At 52.1% G+C, this 1,462-nt stretch overlaps 1 protein-coding gene across 1 annotated transcript in view; it reads left to right on the plus strand.

Annotated features, from left to right (window-relative positions):
- The first annotated feature begins 842 nt into the window (after positions 1 to 842).
- The window catches only part of CLEC2L (C-type lectin domain family 2 member L), a 6,840-nt gene continuing 6,220 nt past the window's right edge, over positions 843 to 1,462 (plus strand). The window contains 1 exon segment of the mRNA XM_023764818.1: positions 843 to 951. Coding sequence (XP_023620586.1) covers positions 843 to 951 — 109 coding nt within the window.

A 1,462-nucleotide genomic window follows, 5' to 3' on the forward strand; every position in this document is an offset into this window, starting at 1 on the left:
ATCAGACATTGTTCTATGTGCCATACATTGAATTCTCGTAAAATCCTAAGAGGCAGATAATACTATTACTTCATTTTTATAGATGAGGAAAATGAAGTAAAATAGAAGCAAAGTAACTTTGCCAAGCTACTCAGTCATCTAGAAAGTGGCAGAGCCAGGATTTGAACCCAGGCGAGGTGGGTTAAGACACCCTGCTCTGATCCTCCATGCACAAAGGGTTACACAGCCAGTGTTAGGGAGAGGGTGGAGAGGCAGGATACATACAGGCAGCTGTCCTGCAGGGGGAGCCACCCGACGACAGGCTACCTGTGGGGATACAGAGCAGACACAGAAAGCCCAGCCCTGGGGGGCAGGGGGAGCTTCCCCTCTCACCCAGCCTGGAGCCCCCCGCCTCTGGACTCCAGGTCACCTGCTCATAGGAAGGACTCCAAAATGTTTGTTGGACTTTCAGATGAAGGTGGCAGCCTGAACACGTGCATTTTCTCTCTCTCCTTTCTGAAGCCCGCTCCTATGGCAGTGAAGGAATGTTCAAAAGGCCACAAGGCCCACGGGAACCGGAGAGGCCACGATAGCAGTACACTTGGGAGCTGGGGAGCAATGAGAGGGACCTGACTCCACCGGCAGAGGACCCACCCAAGTGACCCAGGGACGGGGGCGCGGTCATCGCGGTGGTAGGAAACAGGACTGTGGATCATTCCTTTAGGAGGATTTAGACCCCCAGCCCTGGCCCACTCTGTATAGCTTCCCAGCCCTGGCAGGAGCCGAGGGCAAGTCTAGGGGCAGAGGGTCTCTAACACCAACACATTAGAGAACAAGCAATTAAGGTGACGTTTACATAGCGAATGTGCAGTGCAGCCTCCCAGTCGCAGCGCCTGACCAAGCCCCTCCAGAGAGAAAACAGAAAAGCCTTCTCCAGGGACCGACCCACCCGAGAGGAAGAAGCCCAAGGAGGTCAGTGCAGAGCCTGGAGGGTCAGCCCAGCTGGACCAGCTGCTGTAACACCCCCCTCCCCCTCCCCCCAACACACAGTTACCAAGCCCCTCCCATGGTCTCAGGGACACCGGTGAACTCTCTAGTCCTCCTGCCTTACCCAGGAACGAATGACCAGGGCTCTAATAAAGCAGAAAAAAAACACCACAAGTTGGAGGACACAGCGACTTTCTGCTCCCCCCACCTCCCCAGTGATACCCGCAGACAGCTGAGAGGAAGGGTTGCATCACTAAAACAAGAACAGGGTGTTTTAAGAGGAATATTCAGAGAACAGCAGCCTCTAAGCCAAAAACAAACAAAAAACTTTGGAGATTGAAAATAATCGTAGAAATGAAAAAATTCAACCAAGGGTAGGAAGGTAAAGTTGAAAAAAATCTTCCAGGAAATAGAGCAAGAAGGCAAAGAGATATTGGATAAGGGAGAGGGAGAAGAGAGAGAAACAAAAACATTGGTCCAGGAGGCCCAGCATTTC

Source organism: Myotis lucifugus, unplaced genomic scaffold, assembly GCF_000147115.1.
Source record: "Myotis lucifugus unplaced genomic scaffold, Myoluc2.0 scaffold_351, whole genome shotgun sequence".
Classification (NCBI taxonomy): domain Eukaryota; kingdom Metazoa; phylum Chordata; class Mammalia; order Chiroptera; family Vespertilionidae; genus Myotis; species Myotis lucifugus.